The 27294-nt window shown below is 38.8% G+C and overlaps 1 protein-coding gene and 1 long non-coding RNA gene across 5 annotated transcripts; one reads left to right on the forward strand and one right to left on the reverse strand.

Moving 5' to 3' along the window:
• Positions 1 to 60: 60 nt before the first annotated feature.
• LOC130907363 (uncharacterized) lies at positions 61 to 15016 on the reverse strand. Of its 4 annotated transcripts, none has more exons than XR_009061454.1 (4): positions 9197 to 15016; positions 5817 to 5942; positions 2953 to 3184; positions 61 to 941 (listed from the first exon to the last, which is right to left on the reverse strand). It is a non-coding gene; the product is annotated as an uncharacterized LOC130907363 (long non-coding RNA). The 4 variants fall into 4 exon arrangements; XR_009061455.1 differs by lacking the exon at positions 9197 to 15016 and adding an exon at positions 6766 to 9186 and having other exon boundaries at positions 5817 to 5878; XR_009061452.1 differs by lacking the exon at positions 9197 to 15016 and adding an exon at positions 6766 to 9186.
• slc2a12 (solute carrier family 2 member 12) lies at positions 7678 to 26275 on the forward strand. The gene is made up of 6 exons (XM_057822343.1): positions 7678 to 7812; positions 10237 to 10322; positions 17833 to 19071; positions 25092 to 25214; positions 25273 to 25405; positions 25485 to 26275. Exons 2-6 carry the CDS (start codon positions 10259 to 10261, stop codon positions 25552 to 25554), a joined length of 1629 nt encoding a protein of 542 aa, XP_057678326.1. The 5' UTR covers positions 7678 to 7812; positions 10237 to 10258; the 3' UTR covers positions 25555 to 26275.
• Positions 26276 to 27294: the final 1019 nt, after the last annotated feature.

The following is a 27294-nucleotide window of genomic DNA, read 5'->3' on the forward strand; positions in this document are numbered from 1 at the left end:
GACCATGTATAGAAATGTTTTTTTCTTAAAAATAAATAAATAAATAAATAAACAATCATGTATAGCAAGGCTTTATTTATTTTTCCCCAAAAAACGACCATGTATAGAAAGGCTTTTTTCTTAAAAAATAATCATGTATAGCAAGTTTTTATTTATCTATCCCCCCCCTCAAAAAAACGACCATGTATAGTAAGGCCTTTTTAATCCTAAAAAAAAAATCAAAACATAAAAATGACCATGTATAGTATGGCGTTTTTTTCTCTTTCGAAAACAACCATGTATTTGAGTTTGTTTTTTTAAACTGGGAAAAGACAACAACGATGCCAACAAAATGGCTTAACATTTTCCCCTAAAAAAAATTAGACTGCAGTCATGAATTTTTATCCTTCAAAAAATGTTTTTTTCCTAAAACTGCTCCTCTTTTAGCGTTCTTCTCACATTTAAATGTGAAACATCACATTATAATGCGACACGATTCATCCAATGGCCTCAAGCTACCTTTCAGTGGCCTTACACAACACTGGCGTATGTGTTAACGGAACGATAGGGCGAGCACAGATCAAAAGGTTAGGAAAAGGTAATTGCTAATCTCAAGCTGCAGTAGCAGCAGCGGCAGTTATACAATTTCAATTATCAGAAATACTACAGTACTCTTGTAACCACGCAAGAGTCCATTTCATTTTCCAACTTTCTTAAAGGGAGAAAGTCAAAATTAATTAAAGGATATTGGTTGCCAACTCCGAATTTCAAAAAATGGAGTATCTGTAATAAGGCTTTTCAAAAGTTGGCACTTGCCTTTAACTCTTTTTTACACCTACTTTGTGCCTCGCAACAGCGTCTGCCTTCTGCGGTCGCTCATCCTGCTTTCAGCTCGGCAACAAACGGTGCCGAGTCGTCGACAACTTCATTAAAAAGGATGTCCATCAGTTCTTTCACATAAGCTAAAACACACAAGAGGGCACATAAGGCGACATTAGTACGCATTACTTTAGAGCAATTATTTGAACACATTTACAATACATATGATCAAGTAAATTGACAGTGAACAAACCGGTAGTGAGTTTAGTCTTTACTACTTCCCCACTTTTGAGCTAAGGAACAGATATCAAGAATTTCCTTTCTCTGTCTGCATTGCTCACTTGAATAAGTGATGAGTTTTCATTAAAATGCAGTGCAGCCAGGTGAACCCTTAAAATGATAATAAAAGATTGTTGTATATAATAAAAATACTTTTAAGAGGGGTGAGTTCAACATGAATACAGGATTTGCTGTGCCAAGACTAAAAACCACCGTGTTGCACCACTACTGTTTTTTGGCTCCCGATACCAATACGTTTTTCGAAAACATACAAAATATCTTATTCTTTTTAGTACTTACTATGAAAAAGTGTCTGAACCTTTTGGAATTTCTCACATTTCTGCATAAACCCACCATCAAATGTGATCTGAACTTTGTCAAAATCACACAGATGAAAATACAGTGTCTGCTTTAACTAAAACCACCCACACATTTATAGGTTTTCATATTTTAATGAGGATAGCATGCAAACGATGACAGAAGGGGGAAAAATAAGTAAGTGAACTCTCTGGCAAAGGAGACTTAAAGAGCAATTGAAACCAATTTTTATCAAACAATTTAAGTCCGGTGTGTGCCCAATCACTGATGGTGGTTTAAACCTGCCCTGCCCACTATAAAACACACACCTAGTGAGAATTGTCTTGATGAGAAGCATTGTCTGATGTGCGTCATGGCTTGGTCAAAAGATACGTCTGAACACCTGCGATCAAGGATTGTGGATTTGTATAAAGCTGGGAAAGGATACAAATCTTTACTCTCCCCTTTTTGGTACTTTTAGTGTTTGTTGCCAAAAAGCTCAATCTTGGTCCCACACAAAAATACACACGGTCCCAGGCTTCAACTGCGACTGTGTGCTTTGGTCAGATGAGACCAAGACTGAGCTTTTTGGCAAAACACTAAGTGGGTCTGGCGTGCCACGAAAACACTCATACCCCCTGTGAAGTATGGGGGTGGGTCACTGATGCTGTGGGGCTATTTTGCTTCCAAAGGCCCTGGGAACCTTGTTAGGGTACATGGCATCATGAATGCTTTGAAATACCAGGACATTTTAATTCAAAATCTGTTGCCCTCTGCCCGAAAGCTGAAGATGGGTCGTAACTGGGTCTTTCAGCAAGACAATGACCCTAAACATATGGCCAAATCTACACAGAAATGGTTCACCAGACACAAAATCAAGCTCCTCCCAAGGCCATCTCAGTCCCCAGACCTTGTTTTGTTGCCAAAAGGGGGTTGTAGAAAGTATTAACAACAGGGGTGCTAATAATTGTGACACACATTATTTGATGTCAAATATTTTTTTCTTTATGTGGGATTTTTTCCCAAACTGAATGAATGCCCTTGTATAGAAGGTTGGATTTTTCTTTTTTTTTTTTCCATTAAGGTCCCATATTATTGGAATAAAAAAAAAATATTAGAAGCTAAAAACCACATCTTTTTCAGGGTTGCCAATAATTATGGAGGGCACTGTATATAATATATAGATATATTTCTGTCTCCATCCATGGACCCGTTTATAATGCGCACCATGATTTTACAAGTTGATTTTAGGGGAAAAAAAGTGCGCGTTATACTCGGGAAATTACGGTATTATTATTATAAAAGGCGACAGTCCAGCCAGACCTAATGCTACCACCAGAGGGCAGTGTATCCTTCATCATTAAACAAAATGCAATACTTTTGGACTTTTTGGATAGTTATTTTGGGGCACTTAAAAGGTTCGTTTCAACTTATGCGGAAATTCGAGTTAGATTGCCAGCATTGGAACGGAACTCGTTCATAATCCGGGAACTAGCTGATTTTAAATTGATGACAATAACTATTTTATAAAGCTCTATTGTCTCTCTGACACAATATAACAGAAAAACGTTGACTTACCGCTCGCTGTCGCTGCTGTCAAATTCTGATGAGGAGTTTTCCTTACAATCTGCACTAATGGAATCTGTTTGCGATTCTTGAAAAGAAGCAGACCCAACAACCGCTTGCTTTGCCGGTGGGTCATCTGATTGCCCGTTTTTTCGCTTTAGGGGAGTTGAGGAACCCAAAGGATGAAGATGTGCTAATGTTTCACCCATAAGCACATTAGTAGCGTCGAATGCAACTTGTACACCTGGAAAACATACACGCATATGTTTGTATTAATTACTGTTGTACTGATACTAGTATTGGTATCGGTATTAATAAAGCACTAAAAATTACATCATCATCTGGCACCACTCCCGCTTCAAATAGATTGGACATCTAGCACTGTCAGCGACACCCAATAAGTTGAACAAAAAAATTTGCCATGAAGAACCTTCTCACCAATTAGTTGTAGACGAATCAGCCAATCAGTAGTAGATATCCAATCCATTTGTTTGAATTGACAGCATTCTTAAAATTATGAATAGAAAGTGAGAGACACTGAGTAGTGTTTTTGACAGTAACCATAAAGAAAATTTACCTTTAGAACATCTTCTTCCCAGGGTATGATATGAGAGTTGCGTTTTGGCATGTTTTCTACTTATGAAATAGTCAGTTTGGCATCTAATTTCTCGATAATATTTAGGCGTCTCCTCATACTGGCAGGCTTTCTCCACTCTTTTTGGAATGGCAAGCTGTTTGAAAACAAACCAACAACGGCAAGGTGCTCAACTTTAAACTACGGCTGTCAAAATTATCGCGTTAACGGGCGGTAATTAATTTTAAAAATTAATCGCGTTAAAATATTTGACGCAATTAACGCACATGCCCCGCTCAAACAAATTAAAATGACGGGGGTGTAATGTCCGGTTGTTACTTGTTTTTTGTTGTTTGGCGCCCTCTGCTGGCGCTTGGGTCCAAATGATTTTATGGGTTTGGGGAGTGAGCATGGTGTAATTATTGACATCAACAATGGCGAGCTACTAGATTATTTTTTGATTGAAAATTTTACAAATTTTAATAAAACGAAAACATTAAGAGGGGTTTTAATATAAAATTTCTATTTATCTATCAATCTATCTTTTAATAACTACAAGTTTTTCTATCCATGGATCGCTTTAAGAGAATGTTAATAATGTAAATGCCATCTTGTTGATTTATTGTTATAATACAGTACTTATGTACTGTATGTTGAATGTATATATCCGTCTTGTGTCTTTCCATTCCAACAATAATTTACAGAAAAATATGGCATATTTTATAGATGATTTGAATTGCGATTAATTACGATTAATTAATTTTTAAGCCGTAATTAACTCGATTAAAAATGTTAATTGTTTGACAGCCCAACTTTAAACCCGTTTCATGTGGACTACGATATTTTTAGGGCCCAAGCACTAAGTGTGCGAAAGCCCTATTGTAATGCAAAGGATTCTTATTATTTTTTCTCCTCAGCGAATGAAAATGGCCAAATTAGAGGCCTGAACATGCTCGAAAACTCACCATAATTTGCACCTTTGCTTCACGTAAATTTGGATTATTTTGCAACGTTGCAAAAAAAAAAAGTGACAAAATGGCTCAGTGGCGCCCCCTTGAATTTTTAAAAAAGGCCTCTCCATTAAGGTTTTTTCAGCATAGAGCGATGAAATTTGGGGTGTCGATACATTGTGCAAAACTGCTTCAAAAAGTCTCTTGCATCCATATTCCAAACCCAACAGGAAATCAGGTATTTTAGATTGAATGCAAAATTTTTATTGATTAACAGGGTGCACATTTGAGACCTTGGTGCCTAGAGTGTTATTTGGATCCTCCTCAAAGTTGGTGAGACATATGAGATCTTAGGTTCTCAAAACTTGAGTTTAATTCACAGGCCTGACCTGGGCGGGGTGCCAAAGTCGGCCATTTTTTGGGGCGAAACACCACATTCAGAAAATGACTAAAAACTCCCTCATACAAGGTTCAATCTTTTTCATATCTGGCATGTATGTGAGGTATCCCAGCCTGAACACGACCGCATTGAAATATTACCCATTAGGCCTATACAGGAAATGCGATTTTTTTATGAGACAGGCTCTTCCTCCAAGGGAAAAAAATCCATTGACCTCAAACCTGTTTCAGGGAAGCCCTAAGAAATGTGTTCAGGTGCCTGATAAAAAATATTGAGGTTTCATTGAAGCGGAGGGGTCCAAACAGGAAAGTGAAAATGACCGTCGCCATTTCGTCTCGCCACAAATTCTGAACAGTCATAACTTGGCAGACATACAACATATCTGCGCGATCTGAGTCATACCCTGAGGGGTCATTTGCATCAACTCTGTAGCACCAACTAGTGGCAACAGAAAGTCACTCATCTTACTTATACATATTTAGTTCTTTTCAGGTTGGTCACTGTAGTTTCTAGACCTTTTGTAAGACTACAATTTAAGGCCCATGTCCACATGTCTCCGTCTGTTGCCGTGATGGCCCTTTGCTCGCCATTAAAAGGAAGTAGATTTTTTTCAGGGACTTAGGCAGCTTATAAACCCACAAAATTTGGCACACTTGGTCGAATTAGCCCAATTAGAAGATTCATTTTGGCTGCACAGTTCAATAGCGCCCCCTTTTTTGAAGGACTGTCTTCAATAGGGGCTTTTTCACCTAGGTGTGTGAATGTATTTGTAATCCCAAAAACAAGAGGCAAGTTCCGAAAGTTAGGTTCTCAGGAGATGATGAGAGGGAGACGATCTGCCACCACCCTGACCTGGTTCCCGTCCGAGTTGCGTCAAAGTGCGAGGGCTCGTTTAGTCCTGCTTGCAGGCCTAGTTCAAATACTAATTTTTTCAGTGCAAATTTCAACTTACACTCGTCGTTGGAGAGGATAGGCGTGAGTCACTGCCGCCCGGGGGCTCCGGTTGAAGTCCAGCTGGCGAGACAGTCGGTACCGCCCCGTTAACCAGTATAAAATGTCGGGTGAAGCCCTGCTGCTTCTGGTTGAAGTCGACAAAACAGTCCATTGTTAAATGATCGCTGCAGAGACGGGTTTGATTGTTAACTCGTAGATCTCGGTGCGCGTAGCTTTTAAAGATGTCCACCCACCTCTTTTTCACCTCCAAATTTTTCGGTAGTTTAAATAACGTCACCGTGTTTTGCGGTGCGCTGTGACATCCAGGGAATGTGCATTTTAAAGGCATCGCGGTATGAGCCTTTAGTAAAATGAACAACCGACTAATCAGGAATAGCCAGGAAAAGAGAAATTTAGGTGAAGTCACCTAATTCAATTTTTAAAATTTCAAAAAAATCCAGGCAAAAAAACTAAGGTTTGTGGCTCATTTGTTTTCAGCTTGTGCAATTATCCTTATACATATTTCATGTATTTGCAAGAAAATCTTCAAAACAACTGAAAAATAGTCAAGAGCTCATGATTATTGAACGTGTCAGGACGTGTCATTTGAGGTCATCCAGAAGCAGTAGCAAAGTTGAAATGGGACACCAAAACACTAACAAGGAAAATATTGACATTGTGTAAGCGTTAGAAACTATCATGAACATACTTCAATTTGTACACAGAAGATTATATCGTAAATTGTGCACACATTGCACGGTAAAACATATTACGACACTGAGCATGAAATAAACTGTATAATGAAAACACCAATAAACGTGCAGTATATAAACGACGCTTAGCATAGCTGCTAACTATCGGTTAGCAATTTCCATTTAAAAACAAACGCGGTAAAGTTCAACATGACGGCCATATTTGTGATGAATTAAAATGCGGATGACAATTATGTAATGGATTTTAATGCTTACCAATGAGGTAATACTGACGACGGCTGAGAACGAGGCATAAAAAGTTTAAAAACTGGCTAGCGTTGCCTTAGTGACCCTGTCGTAAATTAGTATACTGTCGTAAACCTGTAGTGCACTCTACGTTCAGTAAGGTGTCACTGTTTATTTTCAAATTTGGACTTCTGGCAACTTTTAAGCAACATACTTCATTTAACAATATATATTTTTACTCCAATATATTTAATAGTTAATTGTGTCGCATTATAATGACGTAAGAGGCGATAGGGAGCGTTTAAAAAAAGAAAAGCACAAGTTTCGGACAATTTTCGTCTTGAATTTATTGACAATCGACTTGAGAAAAAACTACACATGGAAATTAGCAGTGACCTTTAGACTGTCGCTATTAGGCTACCGGTAATAAAAACGTCAGATAATGGGTAGATATATAACATTATGAATTTATGTCCAGAGAATATTTGCTGACATAGCAGGACACCGCCCCCATCACCTTTTTTGTTGATTATTGCGTTACATAATAAGCTCGCGGTGGGAATCAAATGCTCTGAAAATATGACCCGGCTCCGAAATACACGTTTGTAAGTGTATATTAGTAAGTACGTGAGACAAATGCAGCGTTGGGGGGCAATGGAGGTCTCATGTTTGTATTTCTTGTCTGACCTCGTGTTGGGACAGGTGTGTGGTGATATAAAAGGCTTCACAAGGATATAAAAAAATTCTAAAATGTGGTTATTTCCGAGAAGAATAGCTTCCAGGGATATACGTTCAACACAAAACAACAAATATTATCACATTCTTGGTACTTTTTCGCTAGACAGCATTCATTTATATTATTGAATAGGTTTGGACCAATAGCAAGCGAATATGGGTGTTGCCTTTGAGTACCCGCGCTTCCTATTGGTCCTTCCGGCGAAAGCAGGCGTGGCTAGCGAAGTTAGCTTGACCAAAACAAGAAGGCCCGCGAGCACGAGCTTAGGAGTAAGTCGAGAAAAACTGCGTGACGAAAGCTAATGGAGGTACAAAGTCGAGTCTGAAACAGACAGCAAGCAGGTAGGAAACGAAAAATCTGTCAGTATTACTTCTTTTGATTTGTTTTTAAACTTTGTGTCAACTTTTGTCAGTTTTTTGAAGGCTTTGCACCAGAACGATTTAGACGACGTCACAATGTGACGTCACGAGTGGACTCGGGCATTATTATTATTGGATGGGGTAATGTCTAACTTTTGGGGGTAATCTTCAAACCATGGATACTGAGAAGTAAAGATTAAAAAGTAAGGCCGCAAGGCTCAAAGTTAGTAGTGTTTACTAGTTTACCTGATTTTTTTAAATCATTAATGTCCATTAAAAGCATTTTTCCCTAAAAACACTCACTCAATAACATTTCTAAGTCTTTTTTTGTTTTTGTTTGAATCTTCCACAAGATTTTATTAACATATGGAACGCAAAACCAACAGAAGACTTATGCACACCCATTTTCTAAACATTGTCTTAAAAGTGTCATAATGACGTCAGTTCCTGGAAAACATGGACCTGTTTTCAACAGAAAAAGTAATAAAATACTTATTTACAAGATTTACAGTAATTATTAAATTCACCAATTTATAGTGAAAATCAGAGGTGGGTAGTAACACAATACATTTACTCAGTTACATTTACTTGAGTAACGTTTTGAGTAAAAATTACTTCTCAGAGTAGTTTTATCACGCAATACTTTTTACTTTTACTTGAGTAGATCTGTGAAGAAACACTATGGTGTTATGGTGTTATGGTGTTATACTTATATAGCGCACTCCACGACTTTGGGCTACACTAGAGTCGTTACATTTATAATAGGGCTGTCAAACGATTAAAAATTTTAATCGAGTTAATTACAGCTTAAAAATTAATTAATCGTAATTAATCGCAATTAATCGCAATTCAAACCATCTATAAAATATGCCATATTTTTCTGTGAATTATATATATTCTGTAAAATAAATTGTTGGAATGGAAAGGTAAGACACAAGATGGATATATACAGTGGGGAGAACAAGTATTTGATACACTGCCAATGGATTTTCCCACTGTACATTCAACATACGGTACATAAGGACTGTAGTGGGCATTTCACTCTACTGTCATTTAAATCTGTCTATGCTGTCCTCACTCCGAAGCGTCTACTTTTTCCAAAGCTAGACAGCTAGTGAACGACGCCTTAATAATCAGACTTCTTCCTTTTTCATCTGATTTATTAATAAAATAGCCTCAAACCATTGTCCTCTTTAGACCGTCATAAAACTACAAAAAAAAAGTACACAAGCATTGCATTAGCAACAACGTTAGCTTAGCACGCTATACAGGTTCACTAAACATAAACAAAAAGCGTCTCACACAAAAAATAGAACATTTCGCTTACTAACATAATATGTACATTCTTTACAACAACCATACTTACGGACAAATCTTGTCCAAGGATCATATAAGCACAACATTACAACGTAGGCTTCAGCCCGAGACGTCGTGCAGCCATATGAACTGGCAAGAAGAAAAAAAAAAAACATGTCGCAAAGCGACCACAAGAGTTCGCTGTTGTGCTGCAGCACAAAACGCCTTGCTGCAAAACTTACCAAAAGGCAGAATACTGTCTGAGCGGGACATGTGCGTTAATTGCGTCAAATATTTTAACGTGATTAATTTTAAAAAATTAATTACTGCGCGTTAACGCGATAATTTTGACAGCCCTAATTTATAATCTTTATTCTCCATATTGACTTTATTATTGCCAAAGATGCCGACAGTGGCCGTCTCAGTTTTGCCAATGAGACGTCACAACAATAACCACATGACTCCATTATACTAATGAGAGGTAACTTATTTCCCCACTAGAGGGCACTCATGCTCTTTGGACAGGTGATGTTTTGTAGTGTTGTTCTAGTCTGAATTTGATGATTTTTGTGTATCTTTTTGGCCTAGTATGGTCATGTAATAGGTTATAGTACAGTGTAATAACAGTTCATTAAGATTAAGTTGTGCTGGGGGAAAAAATATTTACAATAGAACTTGTAAGCAGTTAGTCACAATGTTACTCATTACTTGAGTATTCTTTTCAGCGAATACTTTACTTGTACTTAAGTAATATTATTTAGAAGTAACAGTACTCTTACTTGAGTAAATTCTTTTGGCTCCTCTACCCATTTCTGGTGAAAATCTGCAAATTCCAGGGAACAGGAACATATATTGCGTCGTAGGTCAAAAACGAGCTTATCTGTTGTCAGTAATTTGGCGTATAAGCAAGAAATTGGTCTTCTTCTAGTATATTTTTCAATGAGTAAGTGTTCCTAGCTTGACTGTTGTAACAAACTTACAGACGGGTGTAGATTTGAGGTCAGCACAACTTTTGAGTGGAAGACAAAGATTAGGCCTTGACACATTGATCATAATGATTATTTTCTAGTCTTTGCAACAAAGTTGTTTTTTTGCTTCAAAATTTGGCAGGTTTGCTGCTCGGCTCTCGCAGATGGACTCTGACAGCAAAACCAAGATGACCTGCCATGACACCGAAAAAACAGCACCGGGTCCAGGTAGGGGCATTTTTATTTTTTGCAAATACAAACTAACATACTAACTATCCATTATTTAAGTAATTGAGTAATATATAGATGAGTTAGTTCGAATAATTGAATTACAAACATTACTGAGTGTTTCTTCAAACTGTGCAGAATTGCACTTTCATTTCACGAGAGCAATAAATGCATTTAAAACTAAATTAAAATACATTAGCTTAGCCTCAAACGGTATTAAAAAAATGAAATAAATGCCGATACAAGTACAATAAAAGAACGATTGGCTAACTTGCTTAGCGATCGTCCGCTAGCTTAAATGCTATAAAATGCTAACTTTTTTTTTTTTTTTTTTTTTTTTTACAGTGCTCTTAACAAATTGTTCACACATATTACCACAACAGTATAAAAAATAACAAAAGAACAATTGGCTAACTTGCAAGCACAACTCTGCTAGCTTAAAGGCTATAAAATGCTAAGGTTTTTTTTTTTTGTACAAAGCTCTTAACGAATCGTTCAAACACACATTACCACAACAGTATAAAAACCAAAATAAATGCTGATCTAAGTACAACAAAATAACAATTGGTTAACTTGCTTAGCAAAAATCCGCTAGCTTAAATGCTATAAAATTCTTTATTCTTACAAATCTCTCAACAAATTATTCAAACATATTACCACAATGATATAAAAATAAATAAATGCTGATTTAAGTACAACAAAAGAACAATTGGCTAACTTGCATAGCAAAAGACCGCTAGCTTAAATGTTATAAAATGCCAACTGTTTTTGTCTTTTTTTTTATTTTTATTTTTTTTTTATACAAAGCTTTTAACAAATCGTCCTAACACATATTACCACAACTGCATAAAAAAAATCTAAGTACAACAAAACAACAATTGGCCAACTTGCTTCGCAAAAGTCCGCTAGCTTAAATGCTATAAAATGCTAATGTTTTTTTTTTTTTTTTTTTACAAAGCTCTTGACAAATCGTTCACACGTATTACCACAACGGTATATAAAATAAATACTACTGAAAAGCTGATCTAAGTACAACAAAAGAACAATTGGCTAACTTCTAAAGCACAACTCCGCTACCTTAAATGCTATAAAATGCAAACTTTTTTTTTTTTTTTTTAAAACAAAGCTCTTTACAAATCGTTCAAACACATATTACCACAACGGTATAAAAAAATAAATAAATGCTGATCTAAGTACAACAGAAGAACAATTGGCTACCTTGCTTGGCAAAAATTCGCTAGCTTAAATGCTTAATTCTTTTATTTTATTTTTCCATTGTTCTTAACAAATCATTCAAACACATTATCACAACGGTAAAAAAATAAATGCTGATCTAAGTACAACGAAAGAACAACTGGCTAACTTGCAAAGCAGAAGTCGGCTAGCGTAAATGCTATAAATGTAAATAAATATATAAAACTTTTTTTTTTTTCTCTACAAAGCTCTTAACAAATTGTTCAAACACATTACCACAACGGTATAAAAATAAATAAATTCTGATTTCAGTACAACACAAGAACAATTGGCTAACTTGCAAAGCACAACTCTGCTAGCTTAAATGCTATAAAATCCTAACTTTTTTTTTTTTTTTTTTTTTTTTTTTTTTTTTTACAAAGCTCTTTACAAATATTTCAAACACATATTACCACGACGGTATAAAAAAAAAATTCTGAACTAAGTACAATGAAAGAACAATTAACTAACTTAACAATTAACTAATAAATGCTATAAAATCGTCGCGCTTTTTTTTTTTTTCTACAAAGCTCTTAACAAATTGTTCAAACACATTACCACAACGGTATAAAAATAAATACTGATTTCAGTACAACACAAGAACAATTGGCTAACTTGCAAAGCACAACTCTGCTAGCTTAAATGCTATAAAATCCTAACTTTTTTTTTTTTTTTTTTTTTACAAAGCTCTTTACAAATAGTTCAAACACATATTACCACGACGGTATAAAAAAAAATTCTGAACTAAGTACAATGAAAGAACAATTAACTAACTTAACAATTAACTAATAAATGCTATAAAATCGTCGCGCTTTTTAAAAAAAAACTTTTTTTTTTAACAAAGCTCTTATCAAATTGTTCAAACACATTACCACAACGGTATAAAAATAAATAAATTCTGATTTCAGTACAACACAAGAACAATATGCTAACTTGCAAAGCACAACTCTGCTAGCTTAAATGCTATAAAATCCTAACTTTTTTTTTTTTTTTTTACAAAGCTCTTTACAAATAGTTCAAACACATATTACCACGACGGTATAGAAAAAATTCTGAACTAAGTACAATGAAAGAACAATTAACTAACTTAACAATTAACTAATAAATGCTATAAAATGGTCGCGCTTTTTAAAAAATATATATATATATATATTTTTTTTACAAAGCTCTTAACAAATCGTTCAAACACATATTACCATAAAAATGTCACAATCACTGTTGCTACTAGAGGGCAGTTTATCCACCTAAATCAATAAAACAATGCCAACACTTTCAAAACAAACCATTACAACGCCACTCGAATTGAACAAATTCTTGCAGCAGCAAAATTTGATTCAAAGCTTTTTTCTCGAGTTAATCGATTAATCGTTGCATTAGTAAAAATTGTTAAAATGCTGATGGCCATATTCGTCCAATCATCACATTCATAAATCGCGGCTAGCGTGCGCAGAGTACATTCTGTACATTATGTTCCTTATACAACGTAGGTTATTGGGTTTGTTTTTCCAGTTTTTTTAACGAGCAAAAACCACATACATACATTCATCCACATAAAATGTCTGTCGAGAATCCCGCAGTCTGCAGCTGTGTTTCTTTACATTATTACGACGCCTGTTTAAGCTAGTCACGACAGGCGCAACGGGGGAGGGGACAAAAAAAAACCTCACTGACGGGAATTTCTGATGAGGTCGAATAATTAGATTACGACTGCGTGCTTCTCGTTTACTCTTTTGTGGCTTACTCGGCACTTTTTGAGAGCAAAGACGCAATCAGCTGTGGAATGTTGCGCTAACGTACTCGCGCTGTGTACACATAGTGAGGATAAAAGTCTACACACCCTGGTTTAAATGCTAAGCTTTTTGTGATATGAATATTGAGTTGGCGAGGAAAAAGGCACAAATTCCAAAAGTACAAACATTGTGTCACAGATTATGACGGCTTTTGTATTAGTCGTGGGATTTCTTTACGTAACAGACTTTGTTTATAGCTAACGGTTGGAAGCCACTCGAAAATATTACGTTTTATCATTTAGTTCAAGAAAACTACATTCTGTATATTTGAAGACAACAAAATGTTCAACCAAACCTCGTAGTTTTGTCTAAAAGTCTTGTGTGCTTAATGCTAATATATTATGTAAAACACTAAAGAGAGGCTAACGGGATTTAGCATCAGTGCTAATTTCACGTTTGTTCATTTGCTCCCACCTTCAATGGATTGGTCTAGAGCTGCAACTATCGATTATTTCAGAATCAATGTATTCATCAACTGTTGCCACTAGAAGGCAGTGTATCCACCCAAATCAGTAAAACTAAATGCAAACACTTTCAAAACAAACCATTACAACGCCACTCTAATTAAAACGAATCCTTGAAAATCTGATTTGAAGCTTTTTTTGTAATCGAATTACTCGAGTTAATTAATCGTTGCGGCATGAGATTGGACTAGAGCTGCAGCTATCGAATATTTTAGTAATCGACTGAAAATCGTATTGATTAATCGAGTAATCGGATAAAACATTTCTTTTTAGGTAAAAAGCAATTATAAATATACATGAGAAAACAAGACAATTCATCTAATATTGAACCATTTTCAGTCAATCAATGTCTTTATTTTCAATGTACGTTGTTGAAAACAGCCCACAATTGCCTCAGATGTGACTAGAATAAAAAAAAGACCAATTCACTGCTTTCACTCGAAAAACTTTTAGATCTTATAAAAAAAAAAATATATATATACATATATATGTGTACACATATATATATATTTCTTACCTAAAAATGCCATTACGCTTGATAACACACATCACTTAAAAGTTAGGATTTTTTCCCACCTGTTTCAATTGAATTTCTATTTGTGTCAAGCCATTTTTAAGTTCTAGTTAAGTTTTAAGTTAGTCTAAACTGTAAGTCCTGATAGGATTTTGAGTTTTTGCTGTGTTCAAAATAAATGTATTGTAACATATCAGGTTATAATATGGCGGGGATATTTGCATGCTTTCCTGAATGCACCGCGTGACGTGCGGGGGTGAGGGAGGTGCGGGAGAGCGAGAGACGTGCCTTTCTGTTGTTGTTGTCGTTTCACAAGATCTCAAAAAATAAATAATTGCAACCTAACGAAGCGGGTGACTCTTTGTCAACGTTACAGTATGATACCTGCTGTATTGGAGCACATTAGGGACCAGTGCAACTGGGTGTTTTATCCAGCAATGACTACTGAACTAAAATTGACAGTTAGCTTTATCATATTTTCATTTTACATCCTCATCACTCTACAACGCTATGTTTTCACAGATTAAATAAAACCTGTATGTAAGACACGTTAGCCACGCGCAGGGCTAACGTTACGTGAGCGAGTAACAATCTTATTTATTAGCGCTGTGAAGTGTATTGCTTTAAGATGGCGGCTGTTTACTAACACCGCTGACTCTGGCATTTCGCATCTAGTTCAACATACAGTGCCTTGCAAAAGTATTCGGCCCCCTTGAACCTTGCAACCTTTCGCCACATTTCAGGCTTCAAAAAGATATAAAATTTAAATTTTTTGTCAAGAATCAACAACAAGTGGGACACAATCGGAAGTGGAACAACTTTTATTGGATAATTTAAACTTTTTTAACAAATAAAAAACTGAAAAGTGGGGCGTGCAACATTATTCGGCCCCCTTGCGTTAATACTTTGTAGCGCCACCTTTTGCTCCAATTACAGCTGCAAGTCGCTTGGGGTATGTTTCTATCAGTTTTGCACATCGAGAGACTGACATTCTTGCCCATTCTTCCTTGCAAAACAGCTCGAGCTCAGTGAGGTTGGATGGAGAGTGTTTGTGAACATCAGTCTTCAGCTCTTTCCACAGATTCTCCATTGGATTCAGGTCTGGACTTTGACTTGGCCATTCTAACACCTGGATACGTTTATTTTTGAACCATTCCATTGTAGATTTGGCTTTATGTTTTGGATCATTGTCCTGTTGGAAGATAAATCTCCGTCCCAGTCTCAGGTCTTGTGCAGATACCAACAGGTTTTCTTCCAGAATGTTCCTGTATTTGGCTGCATCCATCTTCCCATCAATTTTAATCATCTTCCCTGTCCCTGCTGAAGAAAAGCAGGCCCAAACCATGATGCTGCCACCACCATGTTTGACAGTGGGGATTGGTGTGTTCAGAGTGATGAGCTGTGTTGCTTTTACGCCAAACATATCGTTTTGCATTGTGGCCAAAAAGTTCAATTTTGGTTTCATCTGACCAGAGCACCTTCTTCCACATGTTTGGTGTGTCTCCCAGGTGGCTTGTGGCAAACTTTAAAGGAGACTTTTTATGGATATCTTTGAGAAATGGCTTTCTTCTTGCCACTCTTCCATAAAGGCCAGATTTGTGCAGTGTACGACTGATTGTTGTCCTATGGACAGACTCTCCCACCTCAGCTGTAGATCTCTGCAGTTCATCCAGAGTGATCATGGGCCTCTTGGCTGCATCTCTGATCAGTTTTCTCCTTGTTTGAGAAGAAAGTTTGGAAGGACGGCCGGGTCTTGGTAGATTTGCAGTGGTCTGATGCTCCTTTCATTCCAATATGATGGCTTGCATAGTGCTCCTTGAGATGTTTAAAGCTTGGGAAATCTTTTTGCATCCAAATCCGGCTTTAAACTTCTCCACAACAGTATCTCGGACCTGCCTGGTGTGTTCCTTGGTTTTCATAATGCTCTCTGCACTTTAAACAGAACCCTGAGACTATCACAGAGAAGGTGCATTTATACGGAGACTTGATTACTCACAGGTGGATTCTATTTATCATCATCGGTCATTTAGGACAACATTGGATCATTCAGAGATCCTCACTGAACTTCTGGAGTGAGCTTGCTGCACTGAAAGTAAAGGGGCCGAATAATATTGCACGCCCCACTTTTCAGTTTTTTATTTGTTAAAAAAGTTTAAATTATCCAATAAATGTTGTTCCACTTCACGATTGTGTCCCACTTGTTGATTCTTTACAAAAAAATAAAATTTCATATCTTTATTTGGAGCCTGAAATGTGGCGAAAGGTTGCAAGATTCAAGGGAGGCGAATACTTTTGCAAGGCACTGTACATGTGATATCTATGAGACGCATTAGATGCTAACTGCTACTGCGGTAGCATCATGCGGGCTAGTTTTTAGCAACACCGGCGTAGTTTGTAGCGGCTGTCGGCTACAGAAAGGTATTTTAAATTTTTTTATTGCTTCCGCCTCTACGCACGTGACATCAGCGCGTTGTCCCGCATTAAAAGTAGTCTGGTCAAAACGTGATGCTTAGAGCTGGCAAAATTAAACAATTCCTCGAGGTGAATAAAATAACTCGGAGCAGTTTTTAAACTCGAGTTACTCGAGTATTCGTTTCAGCTCTAGATTGGACGTCTAGCGCTGTCAATAGCCAATGAGTTAAGCAGTGTCTGACCAAGCCATGATACAATGACTTTACATTTAAGTGAGTATGCAGAAATTTAGTATTAAAAAAAAAAAAAAATCCTTAAAAATACGTATCAGCATGGCCGTGTATCGGAATGGGGAGCCAAAAAATCGTACATCTCAGAGTAATAACAGTCAACATGATTTATGTTTAAGTTAGGGCTGTCAAACGATTAAAATTTTTAATCGAGTTAATTACAGCTTAAAAATTAATTAATCGTTATTAATCGAAATTCAAACCATCTATAAAATATGCCATATTTTTCTGTAAATTATTGTTGGAACGAAAAGACAAGACGGATATATACATTCAACATACGATACATAAGTACTGTATTTGTTTATTATAACAATAAATCAACAAGATGGCATTAACATTATTAACATTCTCTTAAAGCGATCCATGGATAGAAAAACTTGTAGTTCTTAAAAGATAATGTTAGTACAAATTAAAGAAATTTTATATTAAAACCCCTCTTAATCTTTTCGTTTTAATAAAATTTGTAACATTTTCAATTGAAAAATAAATTAGGAGCTCGCCATTGTTGATGTCATTACACCATGCTCACTCCCCAAACCCATAAAATCATTTGGACCCAAGCGCCAGCAGAGGGCGCCAAACAACAAAAAACAAGTAACAAGCGGACATTACAGTGCTGTCATTTTAATCTGAGCGGGGCATGTGCGTTAATTGCGTCAAATATTTTAACGTGATGAATTTTTAAAAAAAATTACCGCTTGTTAACGCGATAATTTTGACGGCCCTAGTTTAAGCTAATGTGTCGACTCACGTTAGCAAAAACAGACAACAATACTCACAGACATGCATTTCTTTCTTCTCCAGGTTGCAGCCGGTTGGTGGCAGTGGCTGCTGCGGCGGCGTCCTTGAGCGGGCTTATGCTAGGCTACGAGATGGGCCTGACGTCTAGCGTGCTCCTTCAACTACGCGGCGTTCTGACGCTTTCGTGCCGCCAACAGGAGCTGCTGGTCAGCTCTCCGTTGGTGGGCGCTCTGCTCATCTGCCTAGCCGGCGGTCCTGTCCTGGACCGCTACGGGCGCCGGCGCTCCCTGCTACTAAGCGCCGCCCTAGTGGTGGCGGGCACCATCCCGCTAGTGGCGCCTGCTTCGCTAGCGGCACTAGTGTCGGGCCGCATCGTGGTCGGAATGGGCACGTCACTTTCTGGCACGGCGGCGTGCCTGTACATCGCGGAGATCTCGCCGCGGGAGAGGCGGGGCTTGCTAGTGACGCTCTATGAGCTGATGCTAGTGTTGGGTGTGATGTTGGGGTTCGGGTGTAGCTACGCTTTCGCCACGCTCCCCGAAGGCTGGGCGTACACATTCGGACTGGTGATCCCGCCGGCGCTGCTTCAAATCGGCGCGATGGCCTTCCTCCCGTCCAGTCCGAGGTTTCTAGTAGCGCGGGGCGAGTCGGAACGCGCCAGAGAGGTTCTGGCGCGCCTGAGGGTTTGCGCCGGGGATGACGTGGAAGGAGAACTGCGGGAAATTCAGATGGCGTTGAAGGAGGAGTCGGAACACGGATTCGCAGAGCTCTTTAGCAAAGCGTCAAATCTAAGATCACGACTCCTGACTGGCGTGGCGCTAGCGTTTCTCCAGCAAGCCACGGGGCAGCCCAACATCTTGTCGTACGCGTCGCCCCTGCTACGCGGCGTAGGCTTCCACAGCGACGCCGCTGCCGCCCTGGCGTCCACCGGCTTCGGCGTGGTCAAAGTGGTGGGCACCATCCCGGCCGTGCTTTTGGTGGACCGCGTGGGGCCCAAGAGCTTCCTGTGCGCCGGCGCGGTCGCCATGATGATGTCCCTAGCGGCACTGGGTGCGCTGACGCTGCAGAGTCACACCGAACTTTCCAGCCTGTGCGTCAGCCAGCCGCCACCCAACGACACCGTCTTCGCGTGGGATCGGAACTGGACTGACACCCCGACGCTCGTCACCCCCGTATGGGTTACGGACAATCAAGAGTCGGTGTTGAGCGGGGTCTTGGACGGAGGATCTTCCTCGCTGAAGTGGGCGTCGCTCATCAGTTTACTGGTGTTTGTCGCCGCCTTCTCCATCGGATTGGGGCCAAGTAAGCATCACATGACTTGATGAACTTTAATGTTTGTCCGTGCTAGCCTTAGGATAGCTTGGTCATGGCGCATTGCAGCAATCTGTCAAACCACTCATTGCTAGCCTCAACTTGTTCTTCTTGGAGCTAAGCATTGGCTTAACTTTCTTGGCTTGCAGCACGCTAGCATACAGTGGGATGAAAAAGTATCTGAACCTTTTGGAATTTCTCACATTTCTGCATAAAATCATCAAATATGATCTGATCTTTGTCAAAATCACACAGATGAAAAAACTGCTTTAATTAAAACCACCCAAACATTTTGAGGCTTTAAGTAGGGCTGTCAAACGATTACAATTTTTAATCGAGTTAATTACAGCTTAAAAATGAATTAATCGTAATAAATCGCAATTCAAACCATCTATAAAATATGCCATATTTTTCTGTAAATTATTGTTGGAATGGAACGACACAAGACGGATATATACATTCAACATACGGTACATAAGTACTGTATTTGTTTATTATAACAATAAATAAACAAGATGGCATTAACATTCTGGTAAAGCGATCCATTGATAGAAAGACTTGTAGCTCTTAAAAGATAAATGTTAGTACAAGTTATAGAAATTTTATATTAAAACCCCTCTTAATGTTTTCAATCAAAAAATAAACTAGTAGCACGCCATTGTGCAATTATTGATGTCAGTAATTACACAATGCTCACTCATGGTGCTGAAACCCATAAAATCAGTCGCACCCAAGCGCCAGCAGAGGGCAACAAAACTCCAAAAAACAAGTAACAAGTGGAAATTAGACTGTGCTGTCATTTTAATCTGTTTGAGTGGGGCATGTGCGTTAATTGCGTCAAATATTTTAACGTGATTAATTTAAAAAATTAATTACCGCCCGTTAACACGATAATATTGACAGCCCTAGTTTTAAGATTTTAATGAGGATTGTATGCAAACAATGATAGAAGGGGGAAAATAAGTAAGTGAATTTTGTGCCCCCCCCTCTGGGAGCAATAACTTCAAACAGATGCTTCCTGTAGCTGCAGATCAGTCTAGCACATCGATCAGGACTAATCTTGGCCCATTCTTCTCTACAAAACTGCTTTAGTTCAGTCAGATTCCTAGGATGAATTGCTGTCTTGAGGTTATGCCAGAGCATCTCAAGTCAGGACTTTGACTTGGCCACTCTAGAACGTGTATTTTGTTCTTCAGAAACCATTCTGAAGTTGACTTACTTCTGTGTTTTGGATCATTGTCTTGTTGCAGCGTTCATCCTCTTTTTAGCTTCAAGTGTCTGACAGACGGTCTCAGGTTTTCCTGCAAAACTTCCTGATAAACTTTTAAATTCATTCTGCCATTAATGATTGCAAGTTGTCCAGGCCCCGAGGTACCAAAACAGCCCCAAATCATGATGCTCCCTCCACCATGCTTCACGGTGGGGATGATGTGTTGATTTTGGTGAGCTGTTCCATTTTTACTACCAAACAATTCAACTTTGGTTTCATCAGTCCACAAAATATTTTGCCAAAACATCTGTGGAGTGTCCAAGTGCCTTTATGCAAACATTAAACAAGCAACGTTTTTTTTTTTTTTTTTTAGACAGCAGTGGCTTCCTCCATGGAGTCCTCCCACGGACACCATTTTTGGCCATAGTTTTACATATAGTTGATGCGTGCACAGAGATGTTGGATTGTGCCAGTGATTTCTCTAAGTCTTTAGCATACATCATAGGGTTCTTTTTTTACTTCTCTGAGTATTCTGCGCTGAACTCTTGGCATCATCTTTGGTGGACGGCCACTCCTTGGGAGAGAAGCAACAGTGCCAAACTCTCTGCATTTGTAGACAACTTCTCTAACTGTTGATTGATAGATAACCAGTCTTTTAGAGATGGTTTTGTATCCTTTCCCAGCTTTATACAAATCAACAATCCTTGATCGCAGGTCAAGCTCTTTTGACCGAGCCATGATGCACATCAGACAATGCTTCTCATCAAGACAATTCTTACCAGGTGTGTTTTATAGAGTGCAGGGCAGCTTTAAACCACTCATCAGTGATTGGGCACACACCTGACTTCAAATGTTTGGTAAAAATTGTTTTTAATTACTCTTTAAGTGTTCTTAGGCAGAGGGTTCACTTACTTATTCTTCCCCCTTCTGTCATTGTTTGCATGCTATCCTCATTAAAAAATCAAAACCTATAAATGATTGGGTGGTTTTAGTTAAAGCAGACACTGTATTTTCATCTGTGTGATTTTGATTGGTGATTTTATACAGAAAAGTGAGAAATTCCAAAAGGTTCAGATTAGAGCTGAAACGAATACTCGAGCAACTCGAGTAACTTGAGTTTAAAAACTGATCCGAGTAATTTTATTCACCTCGAGTAATTGTTTATTTTGACAGCTCTAAGCATCACGTTTCGCTCGGACTACTTTTAACGGGACAACGCGCTGACGTCACATGCGTAGAGGAAGAAGCAATAAAAAAATATAAAAAACATTTCCGCAGCCGACAGCCGCTCCAAACTACGCCGACGTTGCTAAAAACTAGCCCGCATGATGTTAAGTTGGTAGCAGGTAGCATCTGAGGAGTCTCATAGAGATCACATGTACGTTGAACTAGATGCAATGTGATAGACTCGGCCGCGTCTGGGCAGCGTTAATAAACAGCGGCCATCTTAAAGCAGTAGAGCGCTAAGCGCTAATAAAGAGCGCTAAGCGCTAAAAAATAAGATTAACGTTACTGTCTGAGTCACTAGCTCACGTAACGTTAGCCCTGCGGAGGGCTAGGTTTCTATTAATTATGACCACTTTCGATGCGTGGCTAACGTGTCTTACATACAGGCTTTAACATAACATAGCTTTGTTGAGTGATAAGGGTGTAAAATAAAAACTCAATAATGCTAACTATCAATTTTAGCTTAGTAGTCATTGCTGGATAAAACACCAAGTAGCACTGGTCACTAATGTGCTCCAATACAGCCTGTATCATACATTTATCTTGAACACTGCAAAAACACAAAATCCTATCAGGACTTACAGTTTAGAGTAGCGTAAAACTTAACTAGAACTTAAAAATGGCTTGACACAAATAGAAATTCAATTGAAACAGGTGGGAAAAAATCCTAACTTTTAAGTGATGTGTGTTATCAAGCGTAATGGCATTTTTAGGTATAAATATATATATTTTTTAATATGATCTAAAGGTTTTTTGAGTGAAAGTAGTGAATTTGTCTTTTTTTTTTAATTCTAGTTACATCTGAGATGCAATTGTTGGCTGTTTTCAACAATATACATCGAAAATAAAGACATTGATTGACTGAAAATGGTTCAAGATTAGATGAAATGTCTTGTTTTCTCATGTATATTTATAATTGCTCTTCACCTAAAAATATATTTGTTTTATCCGATTACTCGATTAATCGATAGAATTTTCAGTCGTTTACTCGATTACTAAAATATTCGATAGCTGCAGCCCTAGTTCAGATACTTTTTCGTACCACTGTAGCTTGGTAATAGCGCATTGTAAATGTCTTCTGTGATGGAAATAATCAGATGGTGCTTCCGTCAATTAGTGCCTCAAACTAAACGTGTGCTAACATAACAAATTTGACTTGGCACGCTGCGGATGTCAGTTCCTTGGAAATCTGTCAGAGCACTCACAGCTCGCTTTAACTTGTTCTTTAACAGCACCAAACATCAGACGAAGCCTTCGTTGACGATGCTAGCAGAGCAGCTATGTCATAGAAAATTGTGGACAGGGGCGGACTGGTAATCTGTGGGTTCTGGAGGATCACAGAACGGCCGGTGCCCTGGACGGCCGGCGGCCGCCATTCATTATACATCACTGTTTTTATCCCCCCTAGCCTCTGATTATCTACAGTTCGTATCCAATCTGACAGGTGGCAGCAATGCGCCTTGCTGTTCATCGCCGGTCCGAACGAAGAAAGCACAAAGTAGCCTTCATTGGTTCTTTGTGGAAGCAAACTAGCGACGAGCGTCAATGCGCAATATGGATGGTGGTGGCAAAAAAAGAAAAGAGAAGGGTGGCGCAGAGAAGGTTAGGGAGAAAAAAATTAAAGAAACTGGAGAGCGAAGCATTAAAATGTCATATGTTGACAAATATTTTCGCAAGCAGCAGTCTGGCTGCAACGGCCGCGTCGGGTAACAAGTCAACAGCCCAGCCCCGGCGATGGTGAGAGGGGGAGCCGCTCTGACGTGCAGCCGCCGCCGGTGCAGGGAGAGAGAAAAGAAGAGGGAGGGTGTAACGATTAGCTGGAGGAAGTTCCCCAGACAAGCGCAGGGCAAGTAAAAAGGGACGAAGAGGGTCACTTGCTCGGTATACTTGCAATTGTTATCCACCAGGTAGGTACATTTTAAATGAAATAAATGACAATTAAAGGGTTAGTGCCAGCTAGTCCGTTTGCAATCGTGTCAAGTTACAGTATGCTAGTCCTACTATCACTCTCCTAAGGAAAAATATTTTAGCTGTAAAACAACATATGCACACGCAGCAGCAATATTAATTCAGAAGAAACATAACAAAATATTAATAAAATGAATGGTTTTACTTTAAAGATTAGTTCGTTAAATTGATATGATATATATTTTTAATCATGTATATATCGTTTTGTTTCCTGGTTAATACTTTCCAATGAAGGTTATGTATCCAGGATTTGTCTTGAAAATGTTATTGTATTTTCATTGAAATTTATTATTTGTATGGCAAGATTAATTATGGCAGGGGTCTCCAAACCGGTCCTCAAGGGCCGCTGTGGGGCCTGGTTTTTGTTTCAACCGATTGAGTACCGACAGTTTAACCAATGAAGTTTCTGCAGCACCTGACTGCAATCAACTGATTACACTTGTAAGAGTCCAGATTGGTGCATAGGTGTTGTCTTGTTTTGTTGGAATGAAATCCTGCGCCCGCTGCGGCCCTATGTGGAATAGTTTGGAGACCACTGAATTATGGCATAAACAATGAAATGAAATCATTTTATAGACAGAGATATATTGTAATCGATTGGATACATAAAATTTGCTTTGAAAAATACATTTTCATTTGTTTTTTCAGGCTGATCATAGAGCTAGTGCAGAAAATGAACCCAACTCCAGTTCAGCCTTGCAATACTTTGAGCGCCCCAAGTCAGACAGTCACAGTCTAGACACATTTTCTTCATTTTCTCTCAAAGTGAACGAAATTGCCGCATTTTACAATGAAATGTAAAAAAAAATAAATAAATAAAAAGTCTCCCGGGGGGGGCATGCCCCCGGACCCCCTAGGGGGTCTGTGTTTCCCTTCGTATAGCGATTCTTGTGGGCTGGGCTGAGTCAAAGTCCAGGGCTGCTTTTTAGTCCCAGTCCGCCCCTGATTGTGGATATCTTTTTTGCCTTAAATCCTTCTTCAGTAGTGACACCAAATGTCTTCTCACAAACATGGACCTGGAAGTAACTCGTCTCCTCACAAACATCAACAAAGCTACGACTGTACACTGCTTCTTTCAGAAACTATGTTGTTGGATAACGTCACACGCGTTAGCAAATCAAAGAAAAACTTATACGTGTGCTAACATAGCAACTTTAACTTGCACTCTAGTTGGCAGTTCCTTTGAAATCTGTCAGAGCCCTCACGGCTAGCTTTTACCAGCACCAAACATTAGACGAAGCCTTCGTTGACAATGCTAGCAAAGCTGCTATGTCATAGAAAACTGTGGATATCCATTTTTTTCAATCTGTCAAACCATCTAGTGTTAGTCCTAAATCCTTCAGTAGTGGCACCAAGTGTCTTCTCACGAACACAACATGTACCTGGAAATAACTTGTCTCCTCACAAACGTAGCAAAAAAGCTAGCACGACAAAAGTACACTGCTACTTTCAGATACTATGTTGATGGATAATGTCACATGCGCTAGCAAGTTGTCTCTGAACGCCCCTAAATTTGCAACGTAACCATGACACAAGTTAGCATGTTCATTTGCTCATAAAAATCCATCCAATACGCCAAGCTTCCACTATTTGCATGTTTCTGTAGTGGTGTACGTGGTCCTCAGCGAGATCTTCCCCACAAGCATCCGAGGGCGAGCAGTGTCAGTGGTGTCGGCTGTCAACTGGGCTACCAACCTGCTCATCTCAATGACCTTCCTCACCATGACAGGTTCGTAAACCGCACTGAAACATGCTAGCCTTTCCTGCCAAAAATGCTTTCCTTCCAGAGAGAATTGGCGTCCCCAACATGATGTTCCTGTACGCCGCCATGAGCTTCATCCTGCTGGTTTTCGTCATCCTCTGCGTGCCTGACACGCGAGGACGCACGCTGGAGGAAATCTCTAAAGAACTAGCTAAAAAGTGAGTAGCGGCTAAATTACGACGCTAATAGTCACACAACTTCTTTTTTTTTTTTTTTTTTTTTGCTTTCTCTATCTAGGAAGCACTTTCAATTCAGCTTGTGCAAGAAAGTCCCGAAAAACAAAGAGATGCCTTCAAACATCTTGTGACGACTACAAGAAAAACGGGAATATTTACCATTCAAGTTGCTGTAAAGGGGATGTTTGTGTTATTTTCACACTACAGATAAGTGATAACAACCTTTACAAATGTGAATGATCCCAAAAAAAAGTATATCAAGATAATGAAAAATGTGCTGTTTTATCACCGGTAAATTTGCAAAAACAAAATGGTGGACAACACGCGCCGCTATTTTAACAGCGCTATTAGAAATCTCCAAATTCACGTTACATGGTTTGTCATGTCGGGGTGACAACATCTGGGCACCTAACGATACGATACAAGGCTCACGCTAATCTCACAATATGGTGATACAACAATTATCGATACACATGTGAGGAAGTCATTCAACAAATCAACTAATACACAGAAAAACAAAATATTTTTGTCATTCTGGTATGAGTTTATCACTAATACAGTGCTGGCCAAAAGTATTTGCACCCCTGCAATTCTGTCAGATAATGCTCAACTTCTCCCAGAAAATGATTGCAATTACAAATGCTTTGGTAGTAATATCTTCATTTATTTTGCTTGCAATGACAAAACACAAAAGAGAATGGAAAAAAAACCCAAATCATTATCATTATACGCAAAACTCCAAAAATGGGCCGGACAAAAGTATTCACCCTTTGAAAAATCATGTGATGCTTCTCTAATTTGTGTCATTAACAGCACCTGTTACTTACACGTGTCACATAACAGGTGGTTGCAATAACAATCACACTTGAAGCCAGTTAAAATGGATTAAAGTCAACTCAACCTGTGTCCTTGTGTGTACCACATTGAGCATGGAGAAAAGAAAGAAGACCAAAGAACTGTCTGAGGACTTAAGAAGCAAAATTGTGAGGAAGCATGGGCAATCTCAAGGCTACAAGTCCATCTCCAACAGCTCCAGGTCTCTGAGATTTGAAAAGTGCCTTCTCAAAACTACCATTTTCAGATCTCTCCACAGGTGTTCTATGGGATTAAGGTTTGGACTCATCGCTGGCCACTTTAGAAGTCTCCAGTGCTTTCTCTCAAACCATTTTCTAGTGCTTTTTTAAGTGTGTTGTGGAAATTTGTCCTGCTGGAAAACCCATGACCTCTGAAGGAGACCCAGCTTTCTCAGACTAGGCCCTACATTATGCTGCAAAATTTGTAGACTTCATAATGCCATGCACAGTCAAGCGGTCCAGTGGCAGAGGTAGCAAAGCAACCCCAAAACATCAGGGATCCTCCGCTTTCTCGGCTAAGTTTTGGCAAACTCCAGGCTGTCTTTTTTATGTCTCCAGGTCAGAAGTGGGGTCTACCTGAGTATCCTATCATAGTCCCTTTACATTCAGACGCCGACGGATAGTACGGGTTGACACTGTTGTACCCTCGGACTTCAGGACAGCTTGAACTTGTTTGGATGTTAGTTGAGGTTCTTTATCCACCATCCGCACAATCTTTCGTTGAAATTTCTCGTCAATTTTTCTTTTCCGTCCACTCTAGGGAAGTTAGTCACAGTTCCGTGGGCTTTACGCTTATTGATGGCACTGTGCATAGACACAGGAACATTCAGGTCTTTGGAGATGGACTTGTAGCCTTACATTTGCCCATGCTTCCTCACAATTTTACTTCTCAAGTCCTCAGACAGTTCTGTGGTCTTCTTTCTTTTCTCCATGCTCAATGTGGTACACACAAGGACACAGGTTGAGTCAACTTTAATCCATTTTAACTGGCTGCAAGTGTGATTTAGTTATTGCCAC

This window comes from Corythoichthys intestinalis, chromosome 19 (genome assembly GCF_030265065.1).
Source record: "Corythoichthys intestinalis isolate RoL2023-P3 chromosome 19, ASM3026506v1, whole genome shotgun sequence".
Taxonomy (NCBI): domain Eukaryota; kingdom Metazoa; phylum Chordata; class Actinopteri; order Syngnathiformes; family Syngnathidae; genus Corythoichthys; species Corythoichthys intestinalis.